General features: G+C 47.4%; 1 protein-coding gene across 12 annotated transcripts in view; it reads left to right on the top strand.

Annotated features, from left to right (window-relative positions):
* LOC138246432 (von Willebrand factor-like) overlaps positions 1 to 24,137 on the top strand; it is a 54,173-nt gene that overhangs the window by 18,012 nt on the left and 12,024 nt on the right. For 3 of the 12 annotated variants that reach the window (XR_011194285.1, XR_011194279.1, XR_011194276.1), the window contains one exon: positions 16,565 to 16,591. The exons of 1 other annotated variant lie outside the window; for it this stretch is intronic. Coding sequence is in view for 1 of the 11 variants with exons in the window: in XM_069201043.1 (XP_069057144.1) it covers positions 13,750 to 13,774; positions 16,565 to 16,591 (52 nt within the window). In the remaining 10 variants the exon portion in view is untranslated. Of the gene's footprint in view, positions 1 to 11,857; positions 11,906 to 13,711; positions 13,775 to 16,564; positions 16,592 to 19,728; positions 19,841 to 23,605; positions 23,734 to 24,137 lie in introns of those variants that run through there. 8 more of the 12 variants (XR_011194282.1, XR_011194277.1, XR_011194281.1 and 5 more) reach the window with 7 other exon arrangements.

Raw genomic sequence — 24,137 nt, 5'->3', positions numbered from 1 at the left:
TCTTGGATTTATTGATTACTATTCAGAGTGGCAAACTGACCACTAGTACATACCACAAACCAACTGATCGGAACAGCCTCTTGACATACGACAGCCATCACCCCAAATCGTTACGTGATAACTTGCCATTTGGCCAATTTTTGCGGTTAAGACGAAACTGCAGCTCAACACACATGTACAATACACAAGCCAATGAGCTCCAATCCAAATTGCTAGCACGCAATTACCCTCAGGACATAGTCAAACGAGCTCGGAAAAGAGCGAGGAATAATAATCGTGAAGCATTACTCGCACAAAACACCAGGGACACTAATAACCTGCTGACATGAGTAACTACTTTCACTCCTCTATCTAATAAGATTAAAAGTCTCATCATGAAGAGATGGTCAATACTTGGCAGCGGTGGCTGCACAATTCCTAGACCCTTATTCGCATTCAAACGATCCCAGAACATCAAGGACTTGATAATACACACACGTCCTAGAAGTACTATCCAGACGCAGTCAACACTATGGAATCTCCCTCCGGTGTCAGGACATTATCCTTGTGGACAATGTAATGTGTGTGTTTTGACTCGCCAGACCAAGACACTTGACTTGGCCCCAATCGGTCGATGGAACCTGACAAAACACACCAATTGCAATACCAAGAATTGTATCTACATGATAACATGTCCCTGTGGTCTTCGGTACATCGGAATGACCTCCAGACCCGTTAAGATACGGATCAATGAGCATAGAAGTAACATCAGATGTGGACGTGTAACCACGAAATTATGTGCCCATTTCTTGGAAATACCACATAGACCTGATGACTTACGCTGGGTTATTTTGGAATCCCCCAGCTGTATTAACGATTCCTCCCAATCATTATTCAGGCTTGAACAACGATGGGTATTCAAACTACACACCAACACCAATGGTTTGAATGATGACATTCCTTGGGTATCGCTGTCCCGTTAATTCCCTTTATGACAATACTGCCCCATTTCTATCATGACTGAATAATATGTCATTTTTTAATTTTTTCAATTTACCGACTTGTCAATCCCAGGTGCTTCATAGAGTATCCACTTTTACCACATGTGGTCTTTAGAAGAGGTTACAATGACTCCGCCATTTTTTCTTCCCTTTTGGAAATCGACCATTAGTGGGTACATCCCTAGGTCTCTCTGTCTAATCGCTTTACCCAGACATACTTGCCAGTATACTATTTGATTTTGGCGCTTCTCTCCTTTTTAAGGCCCATTTAGTGCCTCTTTTCACATCGTTTTTGCTATTACTAACTAGCAGAGCACTACCCTACAAGATGGCCGCCACATAGAAAGCGGGAGATTGGTCTTCCGAGATTGCCGAGTCTATTACTCGCAGTCCGCCTTTTATTTTTATGATGACGCTACCACGTGACGCGGAAGCACTCAGCCTCTGCGTCTGGTTTTAAATGTCTTCAAGTCCTTCCCCATACTACCATTCCGGGGACAGCACGCCGCGGGTAGGTTACCGCGAGGAGAACGCCGAGTCCGAAGTAAGTTACAAAGGGCTGCGCAAGCGTTCTTCACTTGTTGACTGATGGACCCCTTGCACTGGTTAGGCCCCCCTCCGACCCGCCAGCATATACCTTTAATCTAGGGATCGGTGCTTTGACAGAGTTATGCACTCGATACCTTCCAAACATTTAAATCAAGTCAAATCAAATCATTAACATTTATAAAGCGCGCTACTCACCCGTGCGGGTCTCAAGGCACTAGGGGAAAAAGGGGGGGTTATCGCTGCTCGAACAGCCAGGTCTTTAGGAGTCTCCGGAAAGCGGAGTGGTCCTGGGTGGTCCTGAGGCTGGTGGGGAGGGAGTTCCAGGTCTTGGCCGCCAGGAAGGAGAAAGATCTCCCACCCGCCGTGGAGCGGCGGATGCGAGGGACAGCAGCGAGTGCGAGGCCAGAGGAGCGGAGGAGGTGGGTGGGGACGTAGAAGCTGAGGCGTCTGTTGTGGTATTCCGGTCCCTTGTCGTGGAGGGCTTTGTGTGCGTGGGTGAAAAGTCGGAAGGTGATCCTTTTGCTGACTGGGAGCCAATGCAGCTGTCTCAGGTGTGCAGAGATGTGGCTGCTGCGGGGTATGTCGAGGATGAGGCGGGCTGAGGCGTTTTGAATGCGTTGCAGGCGGTTTTGGAGTTTGGCTGTGGTCCCGGCATAGAGGGTGTTGCCGTAGTCCAGGGCGTGGGTCACGGTTTTTCTGGTGTCGGCGGGGATCCAGCGGAAGATCTTGCGGAGCATGCGGAGGGTGAGGAAGCAGGCGAAGGACACGCCGTTGACTTGCTTGGTCATGGTGAGAAGAGGGTCCAAGATGAAGCCGAGGTTGCGGGCGTGGTCTGTGGGGGTCGGTGCGGTGCCGAGGGCTGTGGGCCACCAGGAGTCTTCCCAGGCGGACGGGGTGTTGCCGAGGATGAGGACTTCCATTTTTTCAGAGTTCAGCTTTAGGCGGCTGAGCCTCATCCAATCTGCGACGTCCTTCATACCCTCTTGTAGGTTGGTCTTGGCGCTGGCGGGGTCCTTGGTGAGGGAGAGTATAAGTTGGGTGTCGTCGGCGTAGGAGGTGATGATGATGTCATGCTTGCGTACGATGTTGGCGAGGGGGCTCATGTAGACATTGAAGAGTGTCGGGCTGAGTGATGAGCCTTGGGGTACGCCGCAGATGATCTCGGTGGGTTCTGAGTGAAACGGAGGGAGGTAAACTCTTTGGGAATGGTTAGAGAGGAAGGAGGCGATCCAGTCCAGGGCCTGGCCTTGGATTCCGGTGGAGCGGAGGTGGGTGATTAGGGTGCGGTGACAGACGGTGTCAAAAGCAGCCGAGAGGTTGAGCAGAATGAGGGCGACTGTTTCACCGTTGTCCATCAGGGTTCTGATGTCGTCAGTGACTGAAATGAGAGCGGTTTCAGTGCTGTGGTTGGTTCGGAATCCGGTTTGTGAGGGGTCGAGCAGGTTGTTGTCTTCCAGGAAGGTGGTCAGCTGTTTGTTGACGGTCTTCTCTATTACTTTGGCTGGGAAAGGCAGAAGAGAGATGGGGCGGAAGTTTTTCAGGTCGCTCGGGTCAGCCGTAGGTTTCTTTAGTAGGGCGTTGACTTCGGCGTGTTTCCAGCATTCGGGGTAGGTAGCAGAAGAAAAAGAAGAGTTGATGACGGTCTGGAGGTGCGGGGCGATGATGTCGTCGGCTTTGTTAAAGATGAAGTGCGGGCAGGGGTCCGAAGGGGCGCCGGAGTGGATAGAGTTCATGATGGATTTGGTTTCTTCCGTGTTGATGTGGGACCAGTTGTTGAGGGTGATGGCCGTGGATGCCGGTTCGGTGGTGTTTGGTTGGGTCTGGTGTCCGAAGCTGTCGCGGAGGTCGCTAATCTTGCGATGGAAGAAAGTGGCAAGGGATTCGCACAGATCCTGTGAGGGCGTGACGGCGTTGGCGTTGGCGCTGGGGTTGGAGAACTCCTTGACGATGCTGAAGAGTTCTCTGCTGTTGTGTCTGTTTTTGTCCAGTCTGTCGGTGAAAAAGTTCCTTTTGGCAGCGCGGATCAGGTGGTGGTGTTCGCGGGTAGCGTTCTTGAGGGCGGTCATGTTGTCAGTGGTGCGGTCCTTGCGCCAGGCTTTCTCAAGGGCGCGACAAGTTTTTTTTGATTCTTTGAGGGTATCAGAGAACCAGAGAGGTTTTTTGGTGTTGGTCTGTCGATGCGTGCATTTGAGGGGAGCAAGGATGTCTGCGCAGTTGGAGATCCAGTTTGGGAGGTTGAGGGCTGCGTCGTTGGGGTCGGTGGTGAGGGTGGGTTGGTTGGCGGCGAGTGCGGAGAAGAGTTGCTCTTCGGGGATCTTGTTCCACTGTCGACGAGGGATGGGTTGGGTGCGGAGGTGGCGGGTCTCGCGTCGAAATGTGAAGTGGACGCAGCTGTGGTCGGTCCAGTGTAGGGCGGAGGCGTGGCTGAAGAAGACGTGTTTGCTGGCGGAGAATATGGGGTCAAGCGTGTGTCCGGCGATGTGGGTGGCGGTGTTCACCAGTTGTTTGAGGCCGAGGTTGGCGAGGTTGTCGAGCAGGGTGGTGGTGTTGGGGTCGTTGTTTTGTTCCAGATGGAAGTTGAGGTCACCTAGGAGGATGTACTCTGGCGAGGCGAGGGCGTGCGGAGAGATGAAGTCGGCGATGGCGTCGCTGAAAGGGGCGCGTGGCCCGGGAGGACGGTAGACGAGGGATCCTCTGAGGGTGGTCCTCGGATCGGTGCGAATCTGAAAATGCAGGTGTTCAGCGGCGAGAGGGGTGTCTTCGGTGGAGGTGGTGACGCTGATGGAGTCTTTGAAGACGATGGCGAAACCTCCTCCTACCTGGTTGGTGCGGTCTTTTCTGGAGATCTTGTAGCCTTCGGGGCTGGCAGTGGCGATGTCAGGGGCCAAGGAGGCGTTCATCCAGGTCTCCGTGATGAAGGCGACATCCGGTGCTATGGAGTCCAGGAGGTCCCAGAGTTCAACGGCGTGTTTGTGGACGGAGCGAGCGTTGACTAGGATGCACTTGAGGTGGTTGATGGCGCGTGGGCTTGTGGTCGTGGTTGTTGCGTGGTGGAAGGTGCGTTTGCAAGAGTTGCAGGCGAAGGGTCCATGGGTGCGTTTGGGGTGAGCTTAGAAGCAAGTGTTGGAGCGTCCTGGGTTGAGGGCGTGGAGGGTGGTAGGGTCGTAGCGGGTCAGCGGGGCTTGGGAGAGCTGGGGACCAGGGGTCGTGGCGCTGGGCGCGGGACAGGTGCGGACGGGCGCAGACGGGCTTGCCTCTGGTGCGCCTCCGGCGCACCAGCAGGGCGCCCGCTGCACGGATGCGCAGTAGCCGCCATATGAGATGGGGGGGAGGGGTCAGGTGGGGGCAAATGGGGGCAGGGGGGCGTGCAGGAGGTCGCGGCGGGAAAGCGCGAGGGGGGGGGGACAGGTGGAGTGAGAAGAGCTGGGGGAGGGGGGTTTAAGGGTGGAGAGGGGTGAGTGTTAGGAGGTTTAGGAGATAAGGGAGAAAGATAGGAGTAGGGTTGAGAAGACAGGGGGGTTGCAGAGGTGGGTGAGGGTGAGAGGTAGAGTGAGAGGATAGGAAGATAGGTAAATAGAGGGTGTGAGGGGGGAGAGATAGAGAAATAGATAGAGAAAATAGATAGACAGGGAAATCGATAGATAGGGAAATAGATAGAGAGATAGGAAAATAGGAGGAGGTGGAGAGTGAGGGAGTTAGATAGTGGGATAGAGAGATAGAGAGATAGGTAGATAGGAGGAGTTAGGGAGGTAGATAGTGAACGGGTTAGATAGGGGAGATAGAGAGGGGGATGCGAGTGGGGGAGGGGGATGAGGCAGGAGCAGGAGGGCAGGCGCGGGGAGAAGAGGACGGAGGAGGCAGAAGAGCCGAAGGCAGAAGACAAGAAGACAAGAAGAACAGAAGACAAGAAGAACAGAAGAACAGAAGAACAGAAGAACAGAAGAACAGAAGACCGGAAGGAGAGAAGAAAGGAAGATCAGAAGACCGGAAGGAGAGAAGAATGGAAGACCGGAAGAACACAGAAGAACACAGAAGAACACAGAGAAAAACAGAAGAACACAGAAGAAGATACAGAAAACGAAGAACAGAGGGCAGAAGACCACAGAAGAAGATGAGGAAGAAGAGAAGAAGAGTGAAGACGGGGGAAAGAAGAGTACAGAAGAAGATTACAGACGCGGAGTGAGGAGGAAGAACAGAAGAACAGAGAAGAAGAAAAGAAGAAAAGAAGCAGGAGCAGGAGAGAGGGTGAGTAGCGCGGGGCAGAGCGAGGGGCTGGGAGGGGGGGGTACTTACTGTGAGGTGGATCTCAGGAACTCAGGAACTCAGGAACCTGGAGGGGCTGCAGCGGCAGGGGGAGCGACCTACCCTTGGGTCAAGGGTCGCTACCACTGTCGCGCAGCGGCCGCCATATGAGGTAGGAGGGGGGGAGGGGTCAGGTGGGGGCGAATGGGGGCTGGGTGGCGGGGGCGTGCAGGAGGTCGCGGCGGGAAAGCGCGAGGGAGGGGGGGACAGGTAGAGTGAGAAGAGCTGGGGGAGGGGGGTTTAAGGGTGGAGGGGGGTGAGTGTTAGGAGGTTTAGGAGATAAGGGAGAAAGATAGGAGTAGGGTTGAGAAGATAGGGGAGGGGGGGTTGTAGAGGTGGGTGAGGGTGAGAGGTAGAGTGAGAGGATAGGAAGATAGGTAAATAGAGGGTGTGAGGGGGGAGAGATAGAGAAATAGATAGAGAAAATAGATAGACAGGGAAATCGATAGATAGGGAAATAGATAGAGAGATAGGAAGATAGGAGGAGGTGGAGAGTGAGGGAGTTAGATAGTGGGATAGATAGAGAGATAGGTAGATAGGAGGAGTGAGGGAGGTAGATAGTGAACGGGTTAGATAGGGGAGATAGAGAGGGGGATGCGAGTGGGGGAGGGGGATGAGGCAGGAGCAGGAGGGCAGGCGCGGGGAGAAGAGGACGGAGGAGGCAGAAGAGCCGAAGGCAGAAGACAAGAAGACAAGAAGAACAGAAGACAAGAAGAACAGAAGAACAGAAGAACAGAAGACCGGAAGGAGAGAAGAAAGGAAGATCAGAAGACCGGAAGGAGAGATGAATGGAAGACCGGAAGAACACAGAAGAACACAGAAGAACACAGAGGAACACAGAAGAACACAGAAGAAGATACAGAAAACGAAGAACAGAGGGCAGAAGACCACAGAAGAAGATGAGGAAGAAGAGAAGAAGAGTGAAGACGGGGGAAAGAAGAGTACAGAAGAAGATTACAGACGCGGAGTGAGGAGGAAGAACAGAAGAACAGAGAAGAAGAAAAGAAGAAAAGAAGCAGGAGTAGGAGAGAGGGTGAGTAGCGCGGGGCAGAGCAAGGGGCTGGGAGGGTGGGGTACTTACTGTGAGGTGGGTCTCAGGAACTCAGGAACTCAGGAACCTGGAGGGGCTGCAGCGGCAGGGGGAGCGACCTACCCTTGGGTCAAGGGTCGCTACCACTGTCGCGCAGCGGCCGCCATATGAGGTAGGAGGGGGGGGAGGGGTCAGGTGGGGGCGAATGGGGGTTGGGGGGCGGGGGCGTGCAGGAGGTCGCGGCAGGAAAGCGCGAGGGAGGGGGGGACAGGTAGAGTGAGAAGAGCTGGGGGAGGGGGGTTTAAGGGTGGAGGGGGGTGAGTGTTAGGAGGTTTAGGAGATAAGGGAGAAAGATAGGAGTAGGGTTGAGAAGATAGGGGAGGGGGGGTTGTAGAGGTGGGTGAGGGTGAGAGGTAGAGTGAGAGGATAGGAAGATAGGTAAATAGAGGGTGTGAGGGAGGGGGAGAGATAGAGAAATGGATAGAGAAAATAGATAGACAGGGAAATCGATAGATAGGGAAATAGATAGAGAGATAGGAAGATAGGAGGAGGTGGAGAGTGAGGGAGTTAGATAGTGGGATAGAGAGATAGAGAGATAGGTAGATAGGAGGAGTGAGGGAGGTAGATAGTGAACGGGTTAGATAGGGGAGATAGAGAGGGGGATGCGAGTGGGGGAGGGGGATGAGGCAGGAGCTGGAGGGCAGGTGCGGGGAGAAGAGGACGGAGGAGGCAGAAGAGCCGAAGGCAGAAGACAAGAAGACAAGAAGAACAGAAGACAAGAAGAACAGAAGAACAGAAGAACAGAAGACCGGAAGGAGAGAAGAAAGGAAGATCAGAAGACCGGAAGGAGAGAAGAATGGGAGACCGGAAGAACACAGAAGAACACAGAAGAACACGGAAGAACACAGAGAAACACAGAAGAACACAGAAGAAGATACAGAAAACGAAGAACAGAGGGCAGAAGACCACAGAAGAAGATGAGGAAGAAGAGAAGAAGAGTGAAGACGGGGGAAAGAAGAGTACAGAAGAAGATTACAGACGCGGAGTGAGGAGGAAGAACAGAAGAACAGAGAAGAAGAAAAGAAGAAAATAAGCAGGAGCAGGAGAGAGGGTGAGTAGCGCGGGGCAGAGCGAGGGGCTGGGAGGGGGCGGTACTTACTGTGAGGTGGGTCTCAGGAACTCAGGAACTCAGGAACCTGGAGGGGCTGCAGCGGCAGGGGGAGCGACCTACCCTTGGGTCAAGGGTCGCTACCACTGTCGCGCAGCGGCCGCCATATGAGGTAGGAGGGGGGAGGGGTCAGGTGGGGGCGAATGGGGGCTGGGGGGCGGGGGCGTGCAGGAGGTCGCGGCGGGAAAGCGCGAGGGAGGGGGGACAGGTAGAGTGAGAAGAGCTGGGGGAGGGGGGTTTAAGGGTGGAGGGGGGTGAGTGTTAGGAGGTTTAGGAGATAAGGGAGAAAGATAGGAGTAGGGTTGAGAAGATAGGGGAGGGGGGGTTGTAGAGGTGGGTGAGGGTGAGAGGTAGAGTGAGAGGATAGGAAGATAGGTAAATAGAGGGTGTGAGGGGGGAGAGATAGAGAAATAGATAGAGAAAATAGATAAACAGGGAAATCGATAGATAGGGAAATAGATAGAGAGATAGGAAGATAGGAGGAGGTGGAGAGTGAGGGGGTTAGATAGTGGGATAGATAGAGAGATAGGTAGATAGGAGGAGTGAGGGAGGTAGATAGTGAACGGGTTAGATAGGGGAGATAGAGAGGGGGATGCGAGTGGGGGAGGGGGATGAGGCAGGAGCAGGAGGGCAGGCGCGGGGAGAAGAGGACGGAGGAGGCAGAAGAGCCGAAGGCAGAAGACAAGAAGACAAGAAGAACAGAAGACAAGAAGAACAGAAGAACAGAAGAACAGAAGACCGGAAGGAGAGAAGAAAGGAAGATCAGAAGACCGGAAGGAGAGAAGAATGGAAGACCGGAAGAACACAGAAGAACACAGAAGAACACAGAAGAACACAGAGGAACACAGAAGAACACAGAAGAAGATACAGAAAATGAAGAACAGAGGGCAGAAGACCACAGAAGAAGATGAGGAAGAAGAGAAGAAGAGTGAAGACGGGGGAAAGAAGAGTACAGAAGAAGATTACAGATGCGGAGTGAGGAGGAAGAACAGAAGAACAGAGAAGAAGAAAAGAAGAAAAGAAGCAGGAGTAGGAGAGAGGGTGAGTAGCGCGGGGCAGAGCAAGGGGCTGGGAGGGGGGGGTACTTACTGTGAGGTGGGTCTCAGGAACTCAGGAACTCAGGAACCTGGAGGGGCTGCAGCGGCAGGGGGAGCGACCTACCCTTGGGTCAAGGGTCGCTACCACTGTCGCGCAGCGGCCGCCATATGAAGTAGGAGGGGGGGAGGGGTCAGGTGGGGGCGAATGGGGGCTGGGGGGCGGGGCGTGCAGGAGGTCGCGGCAGGAAAGCGCGAGGGAGGGGGGACAGGTAGAGTGAGAAGAGCTGGGGGAGGGGGGTTTAAGGGTGGAGGGGGGTGAGTGTTAGGAGGTTTAGGAGATAAGGGAGAAAGATAGGAGTAGGGTTGAGAAGATAGGGGGGGGTTGTAGAGGTGGGTGAGGGTGAGAGGTAGAGTGAGAGGATAGGAAGATAGGTAAATAGAGGGTGTGAGGGAGGGGGGAGAGATAGAGAAATAGATAGAGAAAATAGATAGACAGGGAAATCGATAGATAGGGAAATAGATAGAGAGATAGGAAGATAGGAGGAGGTGGAGAGTGAGGGAGTTAGATAGTGGGATAGAGAGATAGAGAGATAGGTAGATAGGAGGAGTGAGGGAGGTAGATAGTGAACGGGTTAGATAGGGGAGATAGAGAGGGGGATGCGAGTGGGGGAGGGGGATGAGGCAGGAGCAGGAGGGCAGGCGCGGGGAGAAGAGGACGGAGGAGGCAGAAGAGCCGAAGGCAGAAGACAAGAAGACAAGAAGAACAGAAGACAAGAAGAACAGAAGAACAGAAGAACAGAAGAACAGAAGAACAGAAGACCGGAAGGAGAGAAGAAAGGAAGATCAGAAGACCGGAAGGAGAGAAGAATGGAAGACCGGAAGAACACAGAAGAACACAGAAGAACACAGAGGAACACAGAAGAACACAGAAGAAGATACAGAAAACGAAGAACAGAGGGCACAAGGCCACAGAAGAAGATGAGGAAGAAGAGAAGAAGAGTGAAGACGGGGGAAAGAAGAGTACAGAAGAAGATTACAGACGCGGAGTGAAGAGGAAGAACAGAAGAACAGAGAAGAAGAAAAGAAGAAAAGAAGCAGAAGCAGGAGAAAGGGTGAGTAGCGCGGGGCAGAGCGAGGGGCTGGGAGGGGGGGGTACTTACTGTGAGGTGGGTCTCAGGAACTCAGGAACCTGGAGGGGCTGCAGCGGCAGGGGGAGCGACCTACCCTTGGGTCAAGGGTCGCTACCACTGTCGCGCAGCGGGCGCCATATGAGGTAGGGGGGGGAGGGGTCAGGTGGGGGTGAATTGGGGCTGGGGCGGGGGCGTGCAGGAGGTCGCGGCGGGAAAGCGCGAGGGGGGGGACAGGTAGAGTGAGAAGAGCTTGCGGAGGGGGGTTTAAGGGTGGAGGGGGGTGAGTGTTAGGAGGTTTAGGAGATAAGGGAGAAAGATAGGAGTAGGGTTGAGAAGATAGGGGAGGGGGGGTTGTAGAGGTGGGTGAGGGTGAGAGGTAGAGTGAGAGGATAGGAAGATAGGTAAATAGAGGGTGTGAGGGAGGGGGGGAGAGATAGAGAAATAGATAGAGAAAATAGATAGACAGGGAAATCGATAGATAGGGAAATAGATAGAGAGATAGGAAGATAGGAGGAGGTGGAGAGTGAGGGAGTTAGATAGTGGGATAGAGAGATAGAGAGATAGGTAGATAGGAGGAGTGAGGGAGGTAGATAGTGAATGGGTTAGATAGGGGAGATAGAGAGGGGGATGCGAGTGGGGGAGGGGGATGAGGCAGGAGCAGGAGGGCAGGCGCGGGGAGAAGAGGACGGAGGAGGCAGAAGAGCCGAAGGCAGAAGACAAGAAGACAAGAAGAACAGAAGAACAGAAGAACAGAAGAACAGAAGAACAGAAGACCGGAAGGAGAGAAAAAAGGAAGATCAGAAGACCGGAAGGAGAGAAGAATGGAAGACCGGAAGAACACAGAAGAACACAGAAGAACACAGAAGAACACAGAGGAACACAGAAGAACACAGAAGAAGATACAGAAAACGAATAACAGACGGCAGAAGACCACAAAAGAAGATGAGGAAGAAGAGAAGAAGAGTGAAGACGGGGGAAAGAAGAGTACAGAAGAAGATTACAGACGCAGAGTGAGGAGGAAGAACAGAAGAACAGAGAAGAAGAAAAGAAGAAAAGAAGCAGGAGCAGGAGAGAGGGTGAGTAGCGCGGGGCAGAGCGAGGGGCTGGGAGGGGGGGGGTACTTACTGTGAGGTGGGTCTCAGGAACTCAGGAACTCAGGAACCTGGAGGGGCTGCAGCGGCAGGGGGAGCGACCTACCCTTGGGTCAAGGGACAATGGCAACCAAGTTCCTAATCTCTGCTATATGCATGAGGTTAGATGGGGTTGCTTTTCGTTTATCCTTACTTTTTAGGATTAGCCAGAGATAATTGCGATATAAGGCATGTCTTAGGGCTTTTGGAAGTGTGGAATTTTCTGTGATTACTTATAACTATGAAGCCTGTCTTCACCAGTATGTACTGTTAAATGGGACAACACACTGTATACCACTTTGAGCCCTTATTACATATATTGCATTAACCCTTTTCATGATGTGTAACCCCCGTCAGAAGTGACTGGCTGGATCGTGCTATTCCCCAAGGGGCCCCCCACACGATGAGGGATGGTAAGCAGATGTTTTATTTATTTATCAAACATCACTTAGCTCACCGATTCACTTTGGGTGTGATGGTCATTTAACCGTGTTTGCTATATTATATTTGATTGTACTTATTATTCTCTAGGGCGACCTTTTTTTGATTCAGAATTTTGACGAGACAGTTTATACAAATGTAAGTGACTGTTACTCTTTCTCACATATATTATAAATAATGTCACATAGTCAGGAGAAGCTCAGTTGATTATAGGTCCTGATGAAGCGTTAAAGGATCTTTCATGACCACACTACGCGAAACATGTTGACCGGACCTTAGGGGTCAGGTGACAATTTCCCAGATCTCCAGGCTTTTTTTAAAAAGTGGTTGAGCATTATCCTCATCCTCCACTTTCTTGTATGTTTTTAATCTTGATCGTAACTCCTTGAGATAACCAGTAAAGTAGATTACTTAGGGGTTCCTAATCAATTTTAATATTCACTCTCCTGCCACAATAAGTGTCTGACCTGCATAATCTTAAACGGCAGCCACATAATAAAAAGATCTCCGGTAAAGGGCCCCCGTAAGGGGAGCCCGTCAGATATTGCACCGCCGGTCTGACGAGGAGCTTCCCGATGATGAAGCATGACACCCTTTTGGGTGTGTGAGGGCTCTTGCTCCTGATACTTTAACTGTCCCCCTAGAACCAGGAACAGTGTACCTTTTTGTTGTCGATTAATCCTATTGGGAGAACGTACACTGGACCTTTAATCCTCCCTATCCCTCTTTTTTGTTGGGCTTTTAAATGAATAGTCACACAATTATTTGAGTTCTACCTTAAGAACACTGATTCAGTTGTCTAAATAAGCTCCTCCAGATCCATGACTATGTTCACTATGTTCATCTCCTGTGGTGTTCTCTGTGCCCTAATCCTATTGCTAAGAGCAGGGCAGACCTTTTCAGAAGGGCGGTCTTCTTGATGACAAAGCGGTCTTCAAGCAGCAGGGCATTCCTTTGGTAGCAGCAGGGCAGTACTCTGGGTAGCAAGGCAGGCCTCAAGCAGCAGAACAGTTCTATGGGAGCAAGGCAACCTTTCTGTAATGTCCACAAGTCTAAGAGCATTCTGATGAGTGGCTCAAGTGGTCCAATATGTATCCCTGGTGCCAGCCTTTAAAGTGGGGGGATTCCCTTTCCTACCTCCACATCTGATTTTTAAAGTGTTTCCCTTCTCTTGTCAATGCTCCAAAATCTCCAAGGTCACTGTCTGCACTTAAAATACATTCTTAATGGGGGAGCCATTAACAGACGCAGGCAGCTGGAACGTCCTAGAAGGCCTTAGTAACCTTCGGGCAGGAAAAAGCCAACTTTCTAAAGTGTCATTTTCAGATTGTGGCTTAAATTCCGACAGTTAAAGAATATTTTAAATCACAACTCATTTCAATGTAAACATGACATTTCTACCTGTTCCAAATCCAAAAGTTAGCACTTATTAAAGGTGATAAGGTGGCCCAATATACGTCTTTGGGAGGGGTAGGCCTTATAGTAGTGGAAAACTATTTGAGGAGTCCTACTTTTTAAAAACAATGTACCCTGCACTATGGGCCTCTAGGGTCTAAATTAGGGGTGACATGTGTATTCTACAATGGCAGGCTTGAGACGTGTTTTCAAATGCTACTTTAGTGGGTGGTGCTGGCCAACTAGTAGTATTTAATTTACAGGTGCTGGGTACATGTAGTCCCACTTAACTGGGGACTTACAAGTACCTTTAATATGCCAATCAGGTACAAGCCAATTTGACCATGTTTTCTACAGTAGAGAGCACAAGCAGAGGTAATGCCAACAAAAATAATTTAAAAAAAGGCGGGGTGAAGATAAAAACTTTGGGAATGCAGAGAGGGCCAGGTCCACCAGAGCTTAAGACTGCATCTTGTTGAGAAAGGCATTAGAATTAAAAAGGTTTAAATTGAAATCACAATTTCTGACTATGATATTCATCCCCTGTAGGATTATCTCACTATAATGAAGTTTAAGATGTCCAAAGCATGTTTCCAACTGAACTACATCAAGGTAACATCAGTGTGCATCACCATTTTCAGAAATCTGCAATGAGTACAGAAATGTTCTTCACGATGACACAGACTTCAGTTTCAATGGTCAAGTTTGTTTTGTATCAATGCAAATTCAAGTGCTCACATTGGTTAAAAACAGAAACCATCCTCTTCTTCCCTGCAGTAACCATTCCTTGTCAAAGGACTTTAAAGTTGCAATAACATCACCCCAAACCTGAGAGAACTCCATTGGTACCCACTATTCTCTGGTGTCATATACAATACTTTTGGGAATGCCTACAAGTTCGTCAGCTTAGGCACACCACAATACACACCTAATGTTAAGAAAATTATTGGAAATTACCACAAAACAGATGTTCTCCTAGTATTCATAAGGCCATCCCAGCAGTATAAGGCATCAACCGTTCTCGATTTGTTCAAAGAAATGAAAAATTAATCTTTTCAACAAAAACTTGGTTCAGTGTATTCACATTTTTGCTGGACAATACATGATAACTCTATCCTCTATCTAATGAATAGCTCAGCACTGTTGCCTCATATTTCTAAAATAATTGATTTAAAACCATTGCCCCGCCTAACTCTTTATTTTTATATCTTGACTAGTATTTAAGGTCTCTACATGAACAGCACCCCAATTCCTTTTAGCTAGAGCTGCATGACTTATAAATACTGCAAGCTAGTGCCAGTGGAGAACCATGAAGGTTCTAATCACCACACAATGTTCCATCTTTTTAAGTGCATCACCTTTCCATCATGGTTGGTTCTACGGACTACACCCAAACACTGGCTGTGTTTTAATAGCAAGTGTTTGGGTGTTTTTTGCATAGAAAATTTAATATAACCTCAGTGTTTAACATATAAAATCATTGTCAGTATTTTTCCTTTTGCAAACAGTGGAACACAATGTACTTATAAAATAAGGGTGAAAATACTGGGGGATTGGCTCAGCAAACCTAGGGTCACTTTTCAAAAATGACTTCTGGGAGGCTGATGGAACCCCTACAGCCCTCCCAACATGCTTTAAGGTTGTTGATGGTTCCACTGCCCTCCTGCCTTGCGTCATTGTTACCATTCTGTTGGGAGCAGCTCGAAGACCAATTTTTGCCATCTTAGAAGCCAGCAACTGACTTCTTCCTTGCCTGCTCCATTTGGGCAAGGTAATTCTAGTGTGGTGGCAGCCCTGCTTTACCCTGGACATGGGCCCAGCATTGGGTACCATGATTTGGAGCCCAGGGGCCCCTTTTGTCTTTTCTTTGGGGGTGCAAAGACACTCTTCCTTCTTGGTTCTTCAGAGGGGCCCAAAGAGGGGGGTCCCAGCCCTCTTTGGCATAAACCAGCCCAGGGATTTTGATCCCTAGGCCTCAAAAGCTCTGGGGAGTGGGCCTCATGTATGCCCCATCCGTAGAATTTATAAAATAAATCTTGCACTGACCCACGGATACTGGCCCACTCTAGGGGTCATTTATAAACATGCAGCAGAGCCCCACATGCTTGGTATCCTGAAAAGGTCAAAGGTCACCAGCCTTCAGAAGGTTGTAACTCAGGTTCCATTGAGCCAATTTTGATGATTGTGTGCTAATTTTGTCCTTGGTGGCGAGGATGCACATTCTGCACCAAGCTAATATTACTGGTGCTCTACTTCACATTTCTTCTGTTCCTTTGTTTCTGGTGCTCCACTCCTCCTGCTAGGGCATAGAAAATCATCCCCTAATTGGCCTTCAGAGGTATAAGGGCACTACCTTCCCATGTCCTGGAGAGACCCACTGGTGCCAGACATAGTCAATTACAATATAATTACTGTATCAGAATGCTTGGTTTTTCAGTTGTTCGTGGCTACTGTTACTGTCCAGTCCCAATGTCAAAACGCAACCAAAACCATTTTCCCTTGTTCAAGAGTTTTTAAATTTGGTGGTTGAGTTCTAGAAGCCAGGCACCCCAGGCCAACTGTGAGGTGCTACATCACTCCACTCCTGTACCATCCCTCCTGCATTATACACCATCGTGCTGTCCTAAAGTCACTGGTCACATCTCTTATGGGTGACTCCGCTCCACCCCTCACAGACATCACTTCAGGGAACATTTTCACCAAATCCTCAAAGAAGAGTCCCCCCTGCATTGGTTCCAGAGGTCTTGGCGTCCTACTTTGGGGGCCTTGTCTGTCCTAGCCCTGGTACAGTGTGATATCTATTTTACAGATGCAGATTTTCTTCCCATCCCTTTTGCATCAGGAGCTGAAAGAAGCACTGTTAGTTACTCTTTTTGCAGGGGATGGCCCTTTTCCCTCTCTTGGGAAGCAGAGCAATTAGCTTGGCCCACAGGGTGACAAATGGCTTGGACCTTGATCATGAGCTTCACCAGAGAATTATGAAAATTCTAGACAACCCAAAAGGTGAATGCTTATGATTTTGGGACATGCATAGACAAGATGGGTGCACATGTTTTACCCTATTTTCATATCTACGGGGATTTGTAGGCCTAAGGTAAGCGAAATTGCACTCCAAGGTAGATACCTGCTTATCTTATATATGTATTAAACAGTGTCACTGCAGCCAGAAAAGTAAACCATGTTGGCTTTACAGATGAGTTATGTAATTTGATATGTCATCAGTGATGTAATACATTATGTCATAGAACATGTCATGAGTGATGTAAAATGTTAGGCTCACATTTTAAACGTATATAACTATAGAAATTCAACTTTTATAGTTAGAGTTATCTCAAGTAACCATAACTCACGTCCTAAGGCCTTAGATGAACTGACAGGATTGCTTTTGTTCTTGTTTCACAGATTGTTACTTTACGAGGGGGGAAGGAGGTAAGAATTCCTAATCAATCCCTTTGTTTTTATCGCTGGCAAGCTGTTCAAAACTGAATATAAACAAAAAATAGGAATAAATATCATACAAAAATAAAATAAAAAGAGAGGCATATTTTAATAAGGTTGGAAATTTAGCATCTCCAAAGTTGAAAATTGTAGATTATGCATATGCAAATTTGTGGTAGATGGGAACTTAGGTGATTTTCAATAATATCCCCTTGTTGGGAATCCAGTGCAAATTACTGGAAAGCATTTGGGATTGCTTCATAGCAAGTTTTTTAATTAGAATGAATAAGCTTCATTGTGTAGATCCAGAATAAGTAAAGTTGTAATTTTAAAAAAAAGTATTGTAAATTACAGGAAATCAAACATCTACCAATATCAAATAAATATGGTAGAGATACATTACCAAAACTATACTGTATTACAAATTACAGTGCAAAGACCCAAACTCGCTTATTTTCATGAACACTATCTACATCAGACACACATTGAGTCTGTAGTTCAGTGTAGCAATTGACTTTTATACGTTTCCTGTTTGTTAGAAATGGGGTCTTTGGTTGGCAGTCAGGTTACCCCCTGTCCAAGCAAGGACCCTCACTCTAGTCAGGGTAAGTCACACACAATCCAAATTTTCCTGTGCCCACCCTCTGGTACCTTGGCACTGAGCAGTCAGGATTAACTTAGAAGGTAATGTGTAAAGTATGTGTACAATAAATCATGCAATAACATAGTGAAAATACCACAAAAAGACACCACACAGGATTAGAAAAATATAAGATATGTATCTGATTAATTTAAGGTCAAAACAAGCAAGGTTTGATAATCTCTAGTTACAAATATGACTTTGATATCAATAGAATTGTCTTAAGTTCTTAAAAGCTACAATTGTCTCTTGCAAGCACAAAGTACCTGGTTTGCGTCAAAATTACATGCACGGAGGCTGCAGAGGAGGAGATCCGTGGAAAACTAAGGGTGTGTGTCGGATTTCCTGGTGTACGCAGACGACGCGTTGGTTCTTTTCAACGTGGCAAGGGCTTTGCGGCAAATTCCGGCACGCAGGCTTGAATCCTCTTTTTGATACAGGGGCTTTTGACACCCAGGGACGATGTAGAGAAATCCTGGGCGGGCAGGACGAAGTCACAGGGGCTGCGTCAATCTGGTGGGCCATGCGTCAGAATTTCTGTCGCAATGCAGGCGCACAAGGAGTTTCTTTGTAGAGATGAAGTCTTTTTGGCCCTGAGACTTCAGGAACAGGAGGCAAGCTCAATCCAAGCCCTTGGAGAGCACTTCTCAGCAGCGCCAGAGGCTAGCAAGGCAGCAGGGAAACAGCAAGGCAACAGTCGTTCTCAGAAAGGCAGCCAAGGTCAGTCCTTTGGGCAACCAGGCAGTTCCTTTTGGCAGGTTGCACATTCTGGGGCAGGGTGTCTGTCCCAAGGAGTATCTTGAAGTGTCCAGAAGTGTCTGAGTTGGTAGGATTGGGGACCTAGCTTATATACTCAAATATGCCTTTGAAGTGGGAGAGACTTCAAAGAGTGGATTAGAAGTGCACAAGGTCCCATTTTAGTACAATCCTGTCTGGCAGGGTCCCAGTAGGGGGTTTAGTAGTCCATTGTGTGAGGGCAGGCCACTGTCATTTGAAATGTAAGTGTCAGGCCCTCCGCCCATCCAGCCTAGAAAGACCCATTCATTATGCAGATTTGTGCAGGTGTGACTGAGCATCCTGTGATTGTGGTTGTCTGGGTGAAATGCACCAGGAAGCTGTCAACCATCCCAGCCTAGATGTGAATTGTAAGGAACAGAAGTGGAGAGAAATGCTCAGAATCTATCACTCAGTTTATGAGGGTAGCCCTAATACTATGCTATGAAAGGAGCAGGCTTACATTAGTGGAAAACAAATGTAGGACTTTTACACTACCAAGACATATAAACTATACAGGTACATGTCTTGCCTTATAACTATATAGCACCCTGCCCTAGGGGTTACCTAGGGCCTACCTTAGGGGTGACTTACATTTAGAAAAAGGAGAGTTTAAGGCTTGGCAATATTTTTAAATGCCAAGTCAAAGTGGCAGTGAAACTGCACACAGGCCTTTCAATGTAAGGGCCTGAGACATGGTTAAGGGGCTACTTATGTGGGTGGCACACTCAGAGCTGTAGGCCCACTTGTACCTTTCAATTCACAGGCCCTGGGCACAGGTAGTGCACTTTACAAGGGACTTACAAGTGAATTATATATGTCAATTAGGTATGAGCCAATGTTACCATGTTTTAAGGGAGAGAGCATATGCACATTAGCACTGATTAGCAGTGGTAAAGTGTGCAGAGTCCTAAAGCCAGCACAAATGAGGTCAGAAAAAGAGGAGGAGGAAGGGATAAAGTTTGGGGGTGACATTGCAGAAAGTCCATTTCAAACACTGTCATTTCCTCAGTTGTGCAAATTGTGACTGTTCTACTGATGTAGAAATAAAAAGCATATCTAAAAAATATAAAACAGTGCATGTATTATTACAGAGTCTTTGGTCTGCATGCATAATTTGGCACTAGTAATAGTAGAGATATCCGAATCCAAGGGTCAGATGAGTGCATTATTTTGTTGCCCAAACATCTAGATAATGAGGAGAGTTAATATATGATGGACATATTGTGGGGTATGTCAGAAATGTGGTCTCTAGTTGGCAGAGGTATACACCCTTTTCCAAGTATGGACCACAGTCCTAGTCAGGGTGAGTCACAATCCAAATTATCCTGTGCCCCCCATGCTAGCTTGGCACTGAGCAGTCAGGCTTAACTTAGAAGGCAATATGTAAAGTATGTGTGCAATAATTCATAGAGTAACACAGTGAAAATACCACAAAAATAAACCACACAGGTTTAGAAAAATATATGATATTTATCAGGTTAAAATACGGTCAAAACAATAAAGATTCAATGAGTACAAGTTGAAATATCTCTTTTGCTATATTAAAAAGAGTCTTAAATCTTAGACAGTTGTCTATTGTTTGCACAAAGTACCTGGTTTGTATCAAAATTAGCACGCACGTAGGCTGCAGAGTAGGAGATGCGTGAAAAAATAGGGTGTGCGTCGGATTTTCTGACAGGGCACAGACGAGGCGTTGTTTCTTTCCACGCAGCAAGGGGCTTTGCATTGATTTCCAGCGTGCAGTATTGGTTCCTCAGTGCGAAAATCCTGGGCGTGCGGGACGAAGTGTTAGGCGTTGCATCGATCAGGTAGGTGATGCATCAAATAGTCTGTCACACAGCAGGAGCTGCGTTGATTCATCACTCGGGAAGTCAGGCTGCGTTGTTCCGGTTTGGATGTGCGCGATCCAGAAGGGCTGTGTGTTGAATTTCCTGCCGCAAAGCAGGCACTACATCGATCCTTCACTCAGGAAGTCAGGCTGCATCATTCCAGCTCAGCTGAGCGGCAATTTATCAGTCACAAAACGGCTGTGCATAATTTCCAGCAGGGTGTGCATCAATTTTCGGTGCACAAGGAGTTTCTTTGAAGAAATCAAGTATTTTTGGCCCTGAAACTTCAGGAAACAGGCAGCACGCTCAATCTAAGCCCTGGGAGAGCACTTCTCAGCAAAGTCAGAGGGCAGCAGAGCAACAACAGGGCAGTAGTCCTTCACAGCAAAGCAGGCCAGATGAGCCTTTTGAGCACCCAGGCAGTTCCTCTTGACATGTTGCAGGATCAGGTCCAGAAGTGTCTGTGTTGATGAGGTCAGAGACCCAGTTTATTTACACAAAATGCCTTTGAAGTTGGGGGAGTTTTTTACGTGCACAAGTTCCCCTTTCAGTACCAGTCTGTCTGCCAGCGTCCCAGTCAGTCCATTGTGTGAGGGCAGGCCACTAGCCTTTGACATGTAAGTGTCAGGCCCCTCCACTCTTCCAACCTAGGAAGTCCAATTCAAGATGTAGATGGGTCAACCAGCCCAGCCCAGGTGTTGATTGGGGACAGGCTGTAGGGCACAGATGGCTTTTAAGTGCAGAGAAATGCTCACTTTCTAAAAGTGGCATTTCTAAAACAGTAATATAAAATCCAACCTCATCAATGAGCAGGATTTTCTATTGCCATACTAAATATGACCTATTTACCCCTTTCTGATCAGAATTGACCACACAGTATATGAGGGTAGCCCTAATGATAGACTATGAAAGGAGCAGGCCTCACAGTAGTCAGGACATATGTGATTTCTATTTCCTGGTAGTAGAAAACTCCTAACTTTGTTTTCCTCTATCAGGAAATAGAAAACACACATGTATATTTCATGCCTTTTAGCTACATAGCAGTGTGCCCTATGGGTTACTTAGGGCCCACATAGGGGGTGACATATGTAGAACAAGCATTTCCAATGCAGTGGGTCTCGCATTTGCTGGAGTTAGAGCTATTAGCATTGTAAATTCCCAACTGGACTTTTCTTGCCACATAAACTGAAAATTAAAAGTAAAACTGTTTCACATAAGCAAGCTGATTCACAGTGCCACGGCCACCATGAGCATCAGCGTGAAGACACACACACAAAAGGGAAAAAAAAGTTTGCTCGCAGTCAAACTTATCGGCAGAAGTGTCATTAGCCATGTAGCAGGGGTGTTGGCCCAGGCGGTAACAAAACCTCCCCAAGGAGGGACAAACGTAAACCATTTACCAATGTCACCAAAGGAATTTTGAAGGGCAAGCCCACGAACTAGTGCTAGTGATGGGTGTGAGGTGGGCATTGTTAAAAGCCCAGATACATACCAACACTTTGGAAAAGCAGGCTTGCACGCTGCTGTGCTCAACCAAAAAAAGACCAGTCTGCCGCATGCAAATGTATCCTTTTTCTTCTGTTACAGAACACTTCTAAGATTGTATTTGTATCAACATTTGACTAATGTGTATGCATTTCCATTTGATTCAAGTAGGTTTTGTTTTTTGATTGAATATATAAATGGTTTTTGTATAGGCAACATGTACCACCAAACACACACATAATAGACACTGCATAGCCATGCTTGTTATAATTGATAGAAAGAACATGTTTTTTTGAGTTGAATCAAATTTTGCAATAGTCTGTTCCAATTTACATCACCCCTTTTCAATCAATGCAGCTGTTTCTTAATAACATGCATTTCAAGAGGATCATTTTCCAGAGTTATTTTTACTGCATTTTTAAAATGCCAAATAAATAAAAACTGCTCCCCACAAGTTATTGATACACCATCTTGAATCTGGGCATTGTGAAATATTATTCTGACAGACTTATTTATTTTTTAAACATTCCTTATGGAATCCAAGTATAGGTAATTCTTCAGGGACAAGCTTTAGCAGTCAAAAATCACAGCTCTTCCAAATATAAATATTTCTAACCAGTGCCTACTCCTCTTACTTTGTTCGTCTGTGCTGACAATTAAGTGCAGTATCTTTGATGTCGCCAATATGCCCATAAAAGAATGCTTTGCGTTCTCATGTTCAGAAAGTAAACATTTCAGATGTGACATATTCATCACCTATAGTCAAGCAATGCCTCCTACCGGTGGTTATATGTATGACATGTTGAAAGACTGCGCAAATCAACAAAGCTCCAAACGTATGTTGCCAGATTTCTGTATAGAAAAATGGGCGTCGTCCACACTATTGTATTTCCTACATATTTCACAAAAATGGAAAAAAACTGCACAATCGCACTGCTACAGTTCACTCGTAGTGAAACCTGTCAGCAAAAGTGCAATTATCTACGTAACCGACAAAAGTGCAATTAACTATGTAACAGGGTTGATGGTATGCAAAGCGCTCAACTTCTGCCAAGCGAGATCGCGCTGCGAAAAAAGAGAAAAAGTAGTCCACAAACCTGACCGAAAACAGCAAACCCCGCATATTTTTCAGTTCTTGGTCACTGCGCTCGAGGAGGGCTAACCACAGAAAAAGGCATGAAGTATGCGTGCCTTCCACTAATGAAAGCAAGCAGATTTTGAAAGGCAAGCCCACGAACCACAGAAAGACACTGACGTGACACGGACACGGCTACGAGCCCTTTTCTAAATACTAAAGTGTCTCGCAAGCAAAACGTATGCGCAAGCGCATGCGACGCAGGCTCGACCCTAAAAAATGACAAGTGACATACTTTATACTTCCTCTTGGGGCTAACCTGGTAAGTCCTCCATGTCTAAAATGCACAAAGGCACAATGGACGGTCAGCACAGTCGAACAACAGTATGTAAACAAATAAATTATAATGCAGAACTAGACCGGTAATTGTGCTCACAAAAAATACCAGGAGTGGAGTGAATGCTGCAGGACATATCCATCGAATATATGGGTGAAAATTAGTCTTGCCTACACCATTGTAGGATTGGTTGAAGGCCTGAAACGTGCTCTGTACACTTCTATAGGTTAGGAGAATATTTTGAATACTTTTCAGTATATGACGAGTGGTTTCTTTATAAAAATTAAATCCATAAACAGTGACATTGATAGTGAAATTATGAATAAGGAAGTGTAAAATGCGCTTGGATTGTTTTCACACTAGAATTACCCTTTTCATATAGCAGCCACGGCAAGCACATAGAGGGTTAATCAGTTGGTTTATGTATTTAGCTGTGCGTATACTTCTATGCGGTATTTGTAGTGAGGCGGCCTTTTGTGTCAGCAGTTTGAAGTTGTTTAATTCACTGGTGGACTACGGGTTCTCATCTGAAATCCTTCATTGGAGTAAAGTAATTGTGTTGACGTTTGTGATCTCAATCACTTCGGTTCTAGCTGGCAGGACAAGGTGAGCGTGTACTCAAAACTCTTCTCCCGCAATAGGTGCAGGACCGATGTTTTCAACTCCAGTTGCTTCAGAATATTCAGCGGCACCAAGTCACCTAAAAGCTCTGAGTTTTTTCTCTAGATTTTTTTGTGATTTACAGAATTATTTTTAAAAAAGCGTTATCCATGTTAATAGGTTTCAGAGCCACGGTCCATTGGCTTTGCCAACGTTTGTTCTATTTTACTTTCTATTTCTGTTTCTAGTTATTTGGAAGAAACAAACCCTGCTCCTTTCCTGTCAGTATTTCGCATATCTCCATAGCAACCGCTCTCAGGCTACAGCCAGGCCACGGTCCGGGAGTTCCTGCAGATCTTGAAACACAGAAGCTCCAAATTGATGCCATCTGTTAGTGTAACCTTTCGTGAAATGCCAAGAGCAAGTAGATTTCTTTCTTGTTCACAGAAACTTCAGCAGTACTTCTACGTGCTTGTCATATCTCACAGAACCCTCTTGAAGAGAAACCATTCTGTACAAATACAGACTAGATTCCTTGTTTCATTGAGCCAATTTATTTTCTGCATTTCTGAATAAAAAATGAAGCCAGCAGAACATTAATTTAACACTGTGCAGTTCGCCAAAGCCAGTGCCAAAAAGTGAAGGGATGAATGCACAGTGTTGAGACGCACGAGGTCACCTGCTTAGGTAGACATTATTCTCTTGGGCAAGGAGGCAAAAGATGGTTTTGAGCACTTACGATAAGACAAGCATTCGGAATGCAATAGTCTCGTGTTAGCTCGAGTTAGAGCTCT

This window comes from Pleurodeles waltl, chromosome 7 (genome assembly GCF_031143425.1).
Source record: "Pleurodeles waltl isolate 20211129_DDA chromosome 7, aPleWal1.hap1.20221129, whole genome shotgun sequence".
Taxonomy (NCBI): domain Eukaryota; kingdom Metazoa; phylum Chordata; class Amphibia; order Caudata; family Salamandridae; genus Pleurodeles; species Pleurodeles waltl.
Note: the sequence above shows the minus strand (reverse complement) of the source record. Positions and strands in the feature narration are given on the sequence as shown.